This window comes from Kogia breviceps, chromosome 14 (assembly GCF_026419965.1).
Source record: "Kogia breviceps isolate mKogBre1 chromosome 14, mKogBre1 haplotype 1, whole genome shotgun sequence".
Classification (NCBI taxonomy): Eukaryota; Metazoa; Chordata; class Mammalia; order Artiodactyla; family Physeteridae; genus Kogia; species Kogia breviceps.
This window is the reverse complement of record NC_081323.1, coordinates 73716805-73730181: the sequence shown is the minus strand read 5'-3', so window position 1 is coordinate 73730181 and position 13377 is coordinate 73716805. Positions and strand designations below refer to the sequence as shown.

At 56.0% G+C, this 13377-nt stretch overlaps 2 protein-coding genes across 5 annotated transcripts in view; one reads left to right on the top strand and one right to left on the bottom strand.

The window, feature by feature from the left end:
* The window catches only part of GTF3C1 (general transcription factor IIIC subunit 1), a 73706-nt gene extending 71568 nt beyond the window's left edge, over positions 1–2138 (top strand). For both annotated transcript variants that reach the window (XM_059036149.2, XM_067014136.1), the window contains 2 exons: positions 55–247; positions 1152–2138. In XM_059036149.2, coding sequence (XP_058892132.1) covers positions 55–247; positions 1152–1364 — 406 coding nt within the window. In that variant the 3' untranslated portion in view covers positions 1365–2138. The remainder of the gene's footprint in view (positions 1–54; positions 248–1151) is intronic.
* A 5932-nt stretch (positions 2139–8070) lies between these two features.
* IL21R (interleukin 21 receptor) overlaps positions 8071–13377 on the bottom strand; it is a 34393-nt gene continuing 29086 nt past the window's right edge. Inside the window, exons 7-9 of one of the 3 annotated variants that reach the window (XM_059036158.2) lie at positions 13230–13326; positions 12142–12226; positions 8071–10361 (exon numbers count right to left, since the gene is read on the bottom strand). In XM_059036158.2, coding sequence (XP_058892141.1) covers positions 9597–10361; positions 12142–12226; positions 13230–13326 — 947 coding nt within the window. In that variant the 3' untranslated portion in view covers positions 8071–9596. The remainder of the gene's footprint in view (positions 10362–12141; positions 12227–13229; positions 13327–13377) is intronic. The other 2 variants (XM_067014195.1, XM_067014196.1) reach the window with 2 other exon arrangements.

Here is a 13377-nt window from a genome sequence, read left to right as displayed (position 1 = left end):
AGTGGCTGTCTCCCCTTCCCCGCCGAGCCTGACACCCATGTGCCCACCCCGCAGGGGCTGTGAGAGCATCCGCTTCATCGGGCGCCCGTGGCGCATCGTGGACGGCCGCCTGAACACGCCTGTGATCAAGGGCATGATGGAGGGCGTGCTGCACCACATCATGACCAGGCCCGGCGTGCCTGAGAGCCGCCTGCTACAGCACTACGAGGGCGTCCTGCAGCCCCTCGCTGTGCTCGAGCTGCTCCAGGTGCGACTGGGCTCGGGGAGGGCCCTCGGTGGGTCCCCGTCCCCCACTGCAGCTCCTTCTTCCTGAGTCTGGGCTTGAGTCTCAGAGGGCCAGGGGTGGTGGGTGCATTGGCCAAGCTCCAGGGTATGGCCGCCACATACATGCTCGGCCCGCGAGGGTGCACTGGCCTGGCAGACAGCCAGGCTCCTCAGAAGAGCCTCGGGCCCCAGGTGTCCCCCGCACTGCTTACTCCCCACCCCCGTCAGCCCCACTGCCCTTCTGTTCTCCTGCCTCTGGCCTCTGTGCCCTTTAGCGCTGCTGGCGCCCAGCCTCCCACATCCCCCCACCCCTGCCCTGGGTTCCTGTCCCCAGGCCGTCCCTCACAGCACCCTTTCCCAGCCCCGAGCTGCTGCCCCGTCCTACGTGTCAGCGTTCCCGGGGTCTTGCCCCTGACCCTTTCTCTAGACCAGGGCTCAGAGGCTCACAGGTCCACAGGGACCGGTGAGTAGTGAGTGACAAGCCCTTGTGGGTGGCAGGGAGAGCTGGAGACGTGCTCGCGGCCTCCTGAGGGCAGCTCGGCCTGATGGCCGCCATGCACTCTGGCCCTGTGTGCCCTGGGCCTCCAGCTCCTCAACAGAAGTGGAAACGGGAAGTTCAGTGTGAAATTCTCCGCACTTTACAGCAGGTCTGGGCCAAACGAACCCCATCTGGAAGCTGGCCTGCAACCCCTGCTCAACCCAGGTCCGCTGTACAGATGCTGGTCACGCGCTTCTCTCTCTTGCCCTGGGCTTTTGCCTAAACCCCCCTGGTCAATCCCTACTTGTCTCTCAAGGCCAGGTTCAGGTGTTTGTTCTGGGAGCAGCTCCGGGCACAGAGGACGTGGTCCTCGAATGCCCCTGTGAACCGGTCTGTCTGTCGTCTGCAGGGCCTGGAATCCCTCGGCTGCGTTCAGAAGCGCCTGCTGAGGAAGCTTCCGGCCGTCTCGCTCTTCTCTAAGCCGGCGGGCGGAGAGGCAGAGACGCCCCCCAGCCCAGGCGGGAGCCCCATGGTCTTCTATGAGCCCACACTGGACTGCACGCTCCGCCTGGGCCGCGCCTTCCCCCATGAGGCCAACTGGAACAAGTGGGTCCACTTCTGAGCCTCCTGCCCCACCGCCAGCCCTGAGGAGAGGGTGTTCTCTCCTGGGGGGCCTACGTGTGCGGTGCAGCCTGGCGAGGTCGGGGTACGGGGGGCCCTGCGTCCTGCCCGCTGCACGGGGACACTGTGTGCCCAGCCAGCCGACCCTGCCTTTGGTTCCCGGCCTGGAATTCTGGAAGGAAGGCCGCCCGCCTGCCTGCTCCCAGGCCCTTCCGGGGCTGCCCTGAGGACTGTGCTTTGTCAGCCCGGGGCCTGGGGGAGAGCTCACCTCCTCGTGGTCTCTCTGGAACCTGGGTTGTGGGGAGCATCCTCCAAGGGTTTCCGAGGCGAGGCTGCCCAGGCCCCGAGCCTTCTCTATGAACATCCACTGGCCAGTGAGGGGTCAGGAGCTGGGGCCCGCGGGGGTCTGCCCCATCCATGCAGACCTCGCGTTCCAGATTCCAGCCACCCCGCCGCAGAGGACTCTCCCTGCTCCCTGGAAAGCCCTTGTGGCCTGAGGGGTAGGGCCTCTTGGGGACGTGTCACAGAGCGGGGCTGGGTGCCCCACTGCCGAGGGCCCGGCATAGACTTGCTCCTCTCCAGGCAGCACCCCTGACCCCTGGGCTGGGGCTGGGGCTGAGCCTGCGACCCACCTGCAGGCCTCCTGCCACCTAGGAATGGGGAGTCCCGGCAGGTTTGGGGTTTGTTTTGTTCTTTCAACCTCTTATTAAGAAAAAAAAAAAAATCCCCTGGCATGTATTTATATATTTTTTAATTAAAGCGAAGTAAAATGCAATTTGTTGTGTTTCCTAAAGAATCTTTGATCCCCTGGGGGCTCCTTGTTTTTCAACCTCAGAACAGCCGGGAATAGATGTTGCCCATAAAACCAGAGGCGGGGTGCTGGGCGCAGCCTGACCTCCTGCGGCTGCCTTGGAAGCCCATCCTCCCACTCAGCTGGGCCCGTGCCTGTCCCTTGACAGGCATCCGGCAGCAGCGCCCAGTCCTGGGCAGGCCTGCGGCCAATCGGCGTGGCCCAAGATGCCAGCAGGCAGAGGTCTCAGGCCTGGGGCATGGATTTGGCCCCTGGCTGTTCTCTTAAGCCCACATTTCTTTTTCTGTTGTTTTTTTTAGTTACTGACATTTTTTTTATATTGGAGTTTTCACATCTTTTAAAAATCATTTGGAGTTTTCACATCTTTTAAAAATCCAGATCTCTATCTTCTCTTGAAAGATGAGAAACCTGGTAACACATGTGACCACCGCCCCACCCCCAGGCCCGGTCTCAGGCCCATTGCAGCTCCTCTCACTCAACCTGCAGCTCCTGACCCGGCCCAGCTGGCAGCCCTGTGTTTCCATCCTCCCTCTGCCAGGGGCCTGGTCCCCGGCCCAGACTCCACAGAGTGACGGGGCTGTGGGCAGGGCAGTGGGGCATGAGGTCTAGGGTCTTGAGGGTGAACCCTAGCACAGCCAAGAGCTGGCCAAGTCTTAGCATCATCTTTTTCTTCTTTTTTCATTTTTACTCAAGTGTGAAAAACTAGCATTTGGGGGCGTTTTCTGAGATCAAGTAGAATAGTGGATGTGATCCACTTTGTAAACAGATGCTGATTATGTGGGACTGCGTTGTGTGGCACGAGCAAAGGTAGGGTTGGGATCAAGTCTTTTTGTTTTTTAATTGAAGGATAGTTGATTGACAGTGCTGTGCCGATCTCTGCTGTACAGCAAAGTGTCTCAGTTACACACAGAGAGACATTCTTGGTTTTTATATTCTTTTCCATTAAAGTTTATCCCAGGAGATTGGCTAGAGTTCCCTATGCTTTGTAGTCGGACTTTGTTGTTGGGATCCAGTCTTGATGTTCACGTCTCAGGGCCTTGGTTTTCTCATCTGAGAAATGGGGATAGACTATCCCCCTCACAGGAGGGCCAGAGGAGCTGAAGAACACGAAGGGCAAGCACAGCTCAGCCAAGTCTGTTTCCTTTCCTGTTCCCCCAGTTGAGGGACAGTTTGGGCACGTGTATGGGAGATGGGACATAGGGATGTGGGGTCAGCTCTTGACGCTGAAATCTCAGCCTCTGTGCACCGGTGCTAAATTGAATCTCGGAGACAGAGTTTTGGCGAAAGCAGAAAAGAATAGCTTTATTGTTTTGCCAGGCAAAGGCTCCTTCCCTGAAAAACTGTATGATGTCCCAACCCCGGAGGGTTTGATGAGTTTTATAGCAATGGTTCAAGGGTGGGGGCGCTGATAAGATTAGGGTGTGTGCAGGGCTTGCACTCCTCTAATCTGGTCTCAGGTAATCTTGTTGATGAGCTTCTCTGGTGTGAAAAATGGTGACATCTTCCATTTGTTCGGTCTTAATTCTATAATAAATTGCTTAAAGACACTGATACGTGTATCCCCTGAGGTGGAACCAGGACCCTGCCCCCAGGCTGCACTATTGTTTCTTGGCTGCCCCTCCCTTGTCTTTGCATCCCTTTCCTTCCCCGATTAGAGACTGTTCCAATCTGCCCTTTGGAACTCAGGGAAGGTCATGGAGGCTGGAGTCTGTTCCCTACAAGAAACGGGGGACAGGGGACTTCCCTGGTGGTCCAGTGATTAAGACTCCGTCCTTCCTCTGCAGGGGGTGTGTGTTCAATCCCTGGTCGGGGAACTAAATTCCCACATGCCGCGGGGCACAGCCAAAAAAAGAAGAATAAAAAAGTGGGGAACAGAAAAGCTTCCATGCCCAGGAGCCCCACAGGGTCCTGCTCGGTTTCATTACTCCTTTTTACTTACATAAACCATGAGTTAATCCATTCTCTTTAAACAACTTAAAACATTACAGATATGACTTAAGTCTCCAGGCTGCTTTCTCCTTCAGGCCTTTTCTCTTCATTTACATACCTTTTATGCACCCCTACCCCCAAGAAAACATAGACCTGCGATGACATTTGACACAGCTCCGGCTGTTCACCCTGCAGCGTCCCTGGCACATCTGTATCAGCACGTAGAGAGCTACACGCTACGTAATCTCTATGGTAGGAGTCCCGGCACTGAGGTCCTGATTTTATTCCCTCTTCACTGAAATTGCTTCCTGGTTTCCCCCATTGAGCATCCTCTCGGCTGCCTTCTCAGGATCCGCCTCCCTTCTTCCTGGAGCTCAATCAGATCTCGTTCAGTCCGCTGCTGCTGCCAGCCTCCTCCCACGTCCCCTCCCTTCCCTGGCAGCCTCGTTTCACCCAAGGCCACCCAGGACCCTGGGCTGAGAGTGAGCTCTGTCCTCTGACTGCCTGACCACCCATCCTTCCCCTGGGCCCTTGACCCACTTATGCCGGGCACTTTCCAGATGTGCACGTGCATATGTGTGTTGTGTGTGTGAAGTATGTGTGTATATGTACGTGTGTGTGTGCGTGCACAAACGTGATCTCCCTGCTTAGCGTGGTCTCACTGCCCACTGCCCAATGCAGGTCCACCCACCCAAGGAGTAGAATGCAGCCCTTGTTGAATTTAAAGAAGAACCTACTAAAAATAATTAATTAATAATTAATTAATTAATAAAAGAGAACATACTGTGGTTACCAAAGGGGAGAAGGAGAGGGGGAGGGACAAATTGGGAGGTTAGGATGAACAGATACAAACAACTATACATAAGACAAGTAAGCAACAAGGATTTACTGCATAGCATAGGGAATTATACCCAATATCTTGTAATAACCTATATGGAATATGGAAAGAAAAAACAAAGACACACGCAAAAACCCCCCAAAAACGAATCACTAGGCTATACACTTGAAACTAACACAATATTGTAAACCAGCTATACTTCAATTTACAAAAAAGAACCTACCCGTTCACCTTGTGTCCTCATCGCTACATTCCCACCGCGTGGAGTTTCTGTGACAGTTGTGAAGCCACCTGACAGCGCTGGCAGATGCTAGTGGAGCCCCTGGACCGCAGCGCGGGGAGGGCACCGCCTTCAGCAGGCTCCTCAGCCAAGTTCCAGTGGTCACCAGCAGGTGGCAGCAGCAGCCCAACAGCTCTGTTTCCTGCTGGTTCATCTGGGTCTCCAGATGTCTGGAGAGCTCGCTGTCTATCCACGTTGACAGGTTGAGATCAACAAAAAAGCTTGCTGGGGTGGGGGGAACTTGGCCACAAAGATGATGATAAAATGACAACATTTTCTGAGCACTTGCAATGTGCCACGCTGCTCTCCACACTTGACACATATTAACTCTTGGTCTCACAACAGCCCTAAGAAAGCATGTCCAATTAATATACCCATTTCATGTATGAGGAAACCAAGGCACAAGGAAGTAAAATAATTTCTGCCGGTTGGAAGCTAGTAAGTGGATCTGCTGGCTTCCCAACTCAGGCCGTCCAGCCTCAAAGCCCTCCCCCTTGACACTTCTTTCTAGGGATGGGGTTTGCTTTGGGGTGGGCAGCCAGCATGATGCTGAGAGACCCACAAAATGGCAGAATGCAAAATTTCTTTTCTGGGAACATCACTTTTTAAGAGAAAACCCCTCACACCTGTTGCCACTATAGATGAAGGAAGATCCCCAGCGGCTCTGCAGTGTGAGCAGTGGGGTGGGGGGAGGGGGGTGTCTCTTGCTCCATTCACAGACTTCAAGGAGGCCCCTATTTTCACTTCCATGTCCCATTCTGAGCCATTTCCAAGTCCAAGGGCAAGTGGGTTCCTCCTGGTTTCAGTCCCCTCCATCCTCTCTGCCCACTTCTTTGTCAGTCACAACTCTGCCTTTGATTCATTCATTCATTCATTCATTCATTATTTGTTGAGCACCTGCTATGTGACAGGCACTTTGCTAGGCTCTGAGACTGAGTAGTGGATAAAACAGACAAAATCCCTGCGCTAGTGGGACAGACAGTAAATATGGACCAGCTTGGTTACATGTCTGAGCCTGAACTGGCCCTGAGGCTGGGAGAATAGAATGCTCTCTTGGCCAGGCCTGGGTCACTCCCAGAGCTGGGGTCAGCTATCCCACCGATGCTGTGAGGGCAGAAGCACAGGCACCCACAGGTGTTGGCTGAGAGTTTCTTCACCCCTGACCTAGGTGCCTTCCAGCGGAGCAAGGTGAGGACAGCTGGACTTGGGATCAGGAGCCCAGAGTTCAAGTTCTGACTCTGACATTTAATTCAGTGTGTGACCTCAGGCAAGTCAGGGGCCCCTTCTGCACCTGCATTTGTCAGATGGATATCCTGCCCCTCGGAGCCTGCAGATGGAAAAGGGCTGGGTCAGGAGCAGAATGTGGCGTCCTCCTGCCTCTGAAGACAGGGTCATTAGCAATTCTGGCCTGGACTCTGGGTGACAGGGAACTGCCTTCCCCGCCCCCATGTGTTCAGGGCTCTCTCGGTCACACCTCCAGGCCTCTGCTCAAGCTCTTCCTTCTGCCTGAGCAGCTGGTGTCCCTAACAACTCCTATTCATTTTTCAAAGCCCAACAAACACCACCTCCTCCCTGAAGCCCCCCAGGGCCTTCCTGCTGCCTGTCTGGGCTCCCACCCGTGGTGTGCCGGGGCTGCCTCATACCAGCTAGGAGAGCTGATTGTAAACATCTCTTCTAACCCCATGTTTAAAGCCGTCAAGTTGGTAGCTTGAAATTGACCGTGGTGAAAGTGTTTACACCGTGGAAATAAGCAAACACCTCAATAAATAAATAATAAATAAGCAAACACCTCAATAAATGAGGCTTTATTGAGGGCCCACTAGGTGCCTGACGCCGGGGCGGGGTTGGTAAAGCAGTGAACAAAAGAGGCAAAGTTGTTGCCTTCATGGAGCTTAGGTGTGACATTTCATCTTTGTCTCTAGCAACTGTTTATCTCCATCCACCTATCCAACTGCTCTTCCTTCAAGCCTTTTACCATCCTTTTATCCATCCATCCACCCACCAATGTACCCACTTGTCCATCAATCATCCATCCATCCCCCTCCTACTAATCCGGCCTCCCAGGTGGGCCAGCTCCTGTCTCCGTTCTGCACCCACATTTATGAGCTGGGTCCCCTTCAAACACAGAGCTGGAGAGGAGCCACGTCTGGCCCAGGTCAGAGCCCCATCCCCCCACCCCCCCGGCCTGGCATCACCCAGTGTCCCAGGTGTCACCTCCCCCTGCTCCCCGGCCCAGAGCTGTGTGTGCTGGAGAGAGAACTGAGCTGCTTCCACGGGCAGCCTGGGGCTCATGGGGTGCCTGGAACCTGTGGCCTCCTTGAGGGTGTGAAAACCACAGCACTCCTTGACCCAAGAGGCTCCAGGGTGACGATGGGGGATGGTGAGGACTGCTCACACCTGCAGGAGCTGTGGTTTCACACTTGGACTCCCATCTGAGCCTTACACCTTGATCTCAGGTTAACAGTCCCACTATTAAGACCACAAATGTTCTAGAACTTTCAGAACCAAGGAATCCCGTGTTCTCTCAGTGACTTCCTCCAACCATCCCCTTTTACAGAAGAGTCACAGAGAAACTATCAGCAGGATTGACAGCTGAGCCCTCGTCCAAAAGCAGAGACAAGCCAGAGCTTCAGGCATTGCCCTGCATGCAGCCTGGCCTTTGGGGAGGACCACAGGCCAGGCAGGTCCAGACCAGGGTAGGAATTTCCCTCAGGGCTCTGAGAGCCGATGGCTGAATCAGACTCTGCTACTTTAACCCTGTTTCATGGCCTCCAGAAAGCTGCCTCTAAAGGTGAGCACTCTTAGGAGGAAAATGATCTTTTTTCTTTCTTTCTTTCTTTCTTTTTTTTTGAAGTATGAGTTGTATGCAATACGCAGCACCAATATCGAGCTCCTGTCCAAAGCTGACGTTCAATAAGGTGCCTTCAAAACGTCACAAAGGGGCTTCCCTGGTGGCGCAGTGGTTGAGAGTCCGCCTGCCGATGCAGGGGACACGGGTTCATGCTCCGGTCCGGGAAGATCCCACATGCCGCGGGGCGGCTGGGCCCGTGAGCCATGGCCGCTGGGCCTGCGCGTCCGGAGCCTGTGCTCCGCAACAGGGAGAGGCCACAACAGTGAGAGGCCCGCATACAGCAAAAACAAACAAACAAACAAAGCCCCAAAGAAGTATTTTCTTAGCATCTTAAATTCACATTTCAGCAGTTTCTCCGACAAATCATCAAAAAGAACTTGACTTCCTCTAATTCCCCAGGACAAGAAAGACGCCACGGGATCAGGACCACCGTGTCATTACTGCTGAGTCCGGCCTGCGGCCCTCCCCAATGTGAGTGCCAAGCGGAGCGTCCTTCCGCGATATCCCAGCACCTACAAGTACTCAGTAAATGTGCTCAATAAATATTTCTGGGGTGCATAAAAGGAACAACAAAATGGGCAGCAGGCGCCAGAAAAAGAAATCTTGGTTGGTGAGGGGCTCATTCTAAGAAACGAAGCTGATTTTAAACCTGGACTCCCCCAAGTGGCCCTCTGCAGGCTGGGAGAGCCCGCAGGTACCTGGGCTGTGTCTGCTTTCTCACTCCCACCCACCTCCAGCACAAGCCTTGGTCCTGGCCGCAGAAGGAAGGAAGCTGACGTTTACTGAGAGTCTGGGCTGCACACTGTACATGGGCGACCTCTCCAATTTCTCCCCGGGGTAGGTCAGGCCGCCCCCACTATTAAGACAAGCAACTCCAGCCCAGAGAGGGTAAGTGACTCACCCAAGGTGGCACAGCCAGGAGATGTCGGAGTCAGGATTCAGACCCATGTCCACTACCCACCCCCCACAATCTTCCCACCCCCAGGGTCACTGTGGGCTCACTTGGTCCCCTTCCCCTCCCCCTGAAAGGCGATAAGGAACAGTTTGGACTTTGTGTGGCTCTGCAGGCGGAACCCGGGGGGCTGGGCTTGATGTCTGTCCCAGGCGGTGCCCTGGTCCCAGCAGGCCCGGTGGGCAGCACTGGACCAGCCTCTCGGCACGTGACCCGGGGGTCACCCACGTGCCTCCGAGGGAGGGAGGCTGTCGTCACGTGCCCACAGACACACGTGCTGCTCACATTCGCGCACACAGGAAGCTCACGTCAGCACAGACACACAGGTGGCCTGGGGAATATGGCAGACCCACGGGCGAGCTCCGTGTCCACAGGCACGCAGGCTACTCACACGCACAGCCACACCAGTGGGCACCTGAGCCGCACACACGCACTGTAAACGCCAGGCTCAGGGGTCCCAGCCGGGAGACCAGACCAAGGGCTGCAGGCCTCTTTACACCTCAGCCCAGGTGACCCTGTCCGTGGCTCGTGGCTCAGTAGCATGGCCAGCTCTGCAGGGCCAGTCAGCCTCACTAGCTGGCCTGGGGCCCAGGCCCTGCAGGTGGAGGGGCCATGACCACCCACTGGCGGAGGTAGCTCCTGGGGGGCCCTTCGTCCCTGGGGCTGCTGAAGTCACGTTCCAAGGGGCTGCCGCAGTCAGAGTCCGCGAAGCCGCTGTCAAACGTGTCCATGTCCAGGCCAGCTGGGGATGAACCTGCCTCGCTGCCCGACACCCCTCGGGGCGACCCGCCATCCCAGGGCAGCCCAGGGGCCCAACCCTCCTCATCCTTGAGGTGCAGCTTTATCCTGTCAAGGAGGCTGCCCAGGGGGCCCCCCGGCCCAGCAGGGCCACTGGCTGAGACGCAGCCACAGGATAGGACTGTGGCCCCCGTGCCCAGGAGCGAGTCCTCTGTGCCCGGGCCAGGCTCCAGGCCGGTGTCCAGGTTCAGGGCTGGGTAGCCGTCATCCCCGCAGGTGCAAGGCCAGGCGCACAGCCCCTCTGCGTCCACCACGGTCACCGTGTCGATAGATACCAGGCCGTAAGGCCGGTCCCTCTCCTGGCTGTGAGCTGAGCTGCCCAAGCTGCCGGCGGTGGAGTGGGCTGGGCCCCAAGAGCCCGGCTCAAGCACCCCGTCGGCTTCCACCAGGTCTGGGGGCTCTGGCAGCTCTGTGGGCACCAGCACCTTGGCTGCAGTCTGCGGTGGGCACTGGCTGTGCATCTCCAGGGACAAGGGCACCCCTGGGCTCCAGGATCTCAGCTCCAGGCTGGAGGCAGTGAAGGGGGTGCCCACCCATTTCTGCGAGAGAGAAGAGGAGGGAAAGTCATGGATGGGATGGGGGACAAGGGGCGGCGGAGGAGCATATCAACAGACAGACACAGGGACAAGACAGACAGCAAGAGAGAAAGAGACAGACTCCAGAAGATAAAGAGAGAGAAGGGGGTGGGTGGAGATGAGCACCGAGCTGTGTCCCTGTCCAGGGACAGTCCCTGCTGCTGTCCCGGCCTCCCTGGGCCTCAGTCTCCCTGCCTGTAGTAGGGCGCCACGGCCCTCAACTGCCTGCAGGCGCAGACAATCCGCCGCTCAGTGGCCTGGGGCCTGTATGGGTGCGGGTCCAAGATTCCCAAGCTGTGGGGACGAAGGGCAGGAGGTGCTGAGAGCTGAGTGACAGAGCCCCCACCAGGCCTTCTGTTTTATGTCCTCGGGGAGATTTCTCGAAACCACGCATTCTTCTGTTTGTGTCCTCACTAGAGTGGACACATGACCAGGGAAGAAGCCCCAATTCTTCTGGTCACAGCTGTGTCCCCAGAGGCTCACACAATGCCTGGCACGCAGTAGGCACCCAATAAATGTATATTAACTAAATGAATGAGTGGAGTGAATCAAGGAGCAGCCACTCGGAATAGATAAGGGCTGTGGGGGTGACAATGGACTGAGGCAGCCATCCCTAAACTTTAAGGATTCCCCTGCCCTCACCTGCCAGGGGTCCCACTCATGACACAGGGTCTCCATCCAGTTGGCAGAGAAAAGCCCTGAGAACCAAAATCTCCCAGTTTTGAGCCTACTCCATCAGAAAGCTCCTCTCAGAACCCTGCTGAGGCCACCACCACTGATCTGCAGTCACTTCTCAGCTGTGTGGCCTTGAGCCAGTTACTTACCCTCTCTATGCCTCAGTTTCTGCATCTGTAAAATGGGCCTGCTAATAGTCCCCACTCCACAGGGTGGCTGTGGTGATTAAATGATAAATTAAATAACATCTGAGGCGCTCCTAGCAGAGTTCCTGGTGCACAGCAAGTGCTGTATGAGTATTGGGAAAACAGACACAAAATAGATGTGATATCTGAGCTTCAGGGAAATTGCAGAGGAAAGAGGAAAGGGTCTATCCAATGTGGGCTGCAGCCTAGGCTCATCCCCTGCCCGGCTTTGAGCCTCGGTCTCCTCGTGGTTCCCCTGGGATGGTGGAGCACACCCTCCCCAACTGCAGGGGCTGCTAAGAGGATGAAAGGGTGGAGGTGAGACAGCGCTCAGTGAGCACCAGGCAGACGGCATGTCGCACTTCCTGACTTCCAGGCTCTGCTGGAGCAGGTGGGTCACCACATCCTCTCTGCGGTGACTGCCGCCACCGGGTGGGTGGTGGTAAATAGGCACAGAGAACCCAAGGGCGATGGCGCTGGAAGCGTGGGTTGGGGCCTGGATGAGGCTGGTGTATTTTGCAGGCAGGGCCATATCCTTCCCAGAAGCTGCTCCCTCCCCATCTCCATAGCAAGGGCTTCTACCAAAGGACCAGGAGGCCACTTCGTGGCTCAAGGGACCACCTAGCTCACCCTCTCTCCCAGTTTGGCTCTTTAGGCTGGGAAATGCTGCAGGATCTTGTTTAATTCTTATGCCAACTCTGCCCCACTGGAATTATTTCCTGCACTTTGCATGTGCAGAGACTGAAGCCTGGTTCCAGGCCGGGTCGGGGATCTGGGTGCCCCGGGCCTACAGGGTGGGGCTGGTGGTCTAGTCGTGTGGGTAGAAGCAAGCTCCCAGAGGGTGAGAGGCTCCCAGGGGCTCATCATGTGGTGGGGACACTCACCTTGAAGTCTCCTCTGTGGCCCATGTACAGGGGCTGGAAGAAGGGCTCTGGGCTGGGCACCTGCACCCACACCTTTTTCCATAGCCTGGGAGGGCAGAGACGAGGTGAGCCTCCTGCATCTCCCAAAGGGCAGCCGGGCCTCCCGCTCAGATGCTCCCCAAATGTGTCCTGCGGGAGGCTCAGAGGCTCCAAGACACACCCAGGCCCCTCCCTTCCGTCCCTCTGCCCCAGGCCTCAGTTTTCACATCTGTAAAATGGGGCAGCGAGTCTCCTGAAGGTGCTCTGAGTTTAAGGGCTTGGCTGCCTATTCTCTGCTAAGCCAGTGCTGGTCCCTGAGCCTGACTTCCTCCTCCACCACCAGGGACGAGCTAACAGCCAATTCCATGGGGCTGTAGGGAGGGGTCAGGAAGTGTAGGCACAGCCCCAGGCACCCCAGCACCCAGAGACTGGCCTGCAACACCCTCTGTGATTCACAGGCTTCTCTGCCTTGAACAGGGTGTGCAGGCCCCCCCCTGCAGTGTCTGCCACTCAGCAAGGGCTCAGCCTCAGCCAGTAGCATGCGCAAAGGCCAGAGGAGCTTAGGTTTTATCAATATTTTTAATCAGCATCAGCCTTTCTCTCAATGGCCACATTCAGCAGAAACCCAATACATAAAGAGATAAAAGCAAAACCTCTGGTTTTGAAGCAGGATTGCCGGGGAGGGCGATTATCCCACCAGCCCTTCACCCCCACCTGGCAGCCCCTCCTGACCCTCAGGACTCAAAGCTTAAAATTCACTGGACAAGATCACAGTTGAGGTCACTGTTATGAGCAGTTCGAAATTCCTTCTCCTCCACTTCACTGCTGTGTGACTTTGGGCAAGTTCCTAGACAGCTCTGTGCCTCAGTTTCCCCATTTGTCAAATGGAAGTAAATGCCGTGTATCAAGCTCATATGGCTGCTGTGAGGGTTAAACATGTGCTCTACACAGTGCCCAGTAAACGGTTTATTATCGCCATCACTGTCATTACTATTGTCATGGTGACAGGTGTGTCCCCCAGTCCTGGCCCAGGCTGACCCCCTCCCTGCCACCCTGTTCCCTGGCCTCACCTCCAAGGCAGGTGGATCTTCAGGCCTAAGAAGACAAGGATGGGGCATACGAGGACCAGGATGGGAAGCAGTTGAGGGTACAAGTCTCCCTTTATCTCTGGGAAGGAAGAAAACACTGGGTGAAGTTGACCAACCTCTACAAGAGGCC